This window comes from Sinocyclocheilus grahami, unplaced genomic scaffold (genome assembly GCF_001515645.1).
Source record: "Sinocyclocheilus grahami isolate Dianchi unplaced genomic scaffold, SAMN03320097.WGS_v1.1 scaffold34.1, whole genome shotgun sequence".
Classification (NCBI taxonomy): Eukaryota; Metazoa; Chordata; class Actinopteri; order Cypriniformes; family Cyprinidae; genus Sinocyclocheilus; species Sinocyclocheilus grahami.
The window spans coordinates 1903098-1904529 of NW_015505213.1; the positions used below are offsets into that span (position 1 = coordinate 1903098).

The 1432-nt window shown below is 33.0% G+C and overlaps 1 protein-coding gene across 1 annotated transcript in view; it reads right to left on the reverse strand.

Annotated features, from left to right (window-relative positions):
• The window catches only part of LOC107581348 (TFIIH basal transcription factor complex helicase XPB subunit-like), a 22506-nt gene that overhangs the window by 2664 nt on the left and 18410 nt on the right, over nucleotides 1–1432 (reverse strand). Inside the window, 1 exon segment of the mRNA XM_016266873.1 lies at nucleotides 622–718. Within this exon segment, the coding sequence (XP_016122359.1) occupies nucleotides 622–718 (97 nt within the window).

Sequence of the window (1432 nt, forward strand, 5' to 3'; positions counted from 1 at the left end):
CCTCACTATGTGGGAAGATTTGCATAATGCCGCCCAAATGTTCATTGTTCAAATGTTTATTTACTTTATCATGATTTGTGGACACAAGGGTTCAATCTCGACAACATTCAGAAACGTATTTAGTCTGCTAGAATTTGAAAGATACATAGATTTATGATGTTTTAAACAGCAAGCAGAGTGTTTGTTTTGTTAAACGAGTTATGCCAAAAAAGGAGAAAAGCTTATGGTAAAAAAATGGCTTAACACATCTTAGACACATGAATGTTATTAGCATTTCTAAAGCACCTAAAATGCAGAACTGTATTTGTTTTCTTGAAATATAGTTGGAACGTCAAGTTCTGAAGGGAATTAAAGGGTCACGTTAGTGTAATTCACCTCTGATGAACTCTATTAACTTTGCATTTACAGCAACACATCAACTTCTGACTGTGTAAAAGTAGTGTTGAGATTGAATTAAATGCTGCTTAAAATGAAAATAATTATTTATTGACATAGGTTGCAGACTTTTTCATTTGTGTAAAAGAGGCTAAGAATAACACCTCAGAAATTAAAAGTTAGAAATTAAAAATACTAATCTACATTTTCACAGGAAAGTGAGCAAAGGTAGGTTTGGAGATTTACCTTGGAGATGAAGATGGTATTGATTTTGGGATTGTGTTTAAAGTTCTGAAGGATCTGCATACGTTCTCCTTGAGATGTGGGTCCATAAATATACAGTCTGACGAGAAAGAACAAAAGAGAATGTATGTGTACCAAAAATCATATATATCATCATATATAGCATGTTGAAGAAGGGAGTTCATACACTTACATATTTGCTAAAATATAATATAATACATAACTCGAAGCATATTTTTAGCAGAATCCCATTGTATGTTATTATATATAAAAATTATAAAATTATATAAATAAAAATATAAAGAAACCACTGAAAGTTTGCAAACTTCACCTCACAAACTCTCAAAGTCCTACAGTGTCACCATACAGTATGAGATTTAGAGTATAGCCTTTCGAACACACTTTGCACACTTTACAAGGAAGGAAAAGCCCATTCATTTGGCAAAGTTAAAGGTGATTATCAGCAAAGTAAAGCTGATTACAGGTTGCGCCAGGGACAGTCTCATAGAATTGCCTTCTAGAACACCCAGACACAAACGCAGGTTTGCATCATGGCCTTACAACATACAAAGTTCTGAGAAGTACTCAAAAAAAGACGTTTTTGTGGATCATTTGAGCTCTGTTGAGCTCTTGTGTGTAAGCTGCTTTTTAACAGCTTTTAGTAAGTTTATGACTTTGTTGATACTGCATGTTTCTGAACTCTTAACATACTTAAGTAGCATTAAAATGAAAAAAACACAACAACTTTTGTAATACAGTCCTGAAAAGACCTTGAAGGGCCCAGAAAAAAATTCATTTTCTGCATAAAGAAATT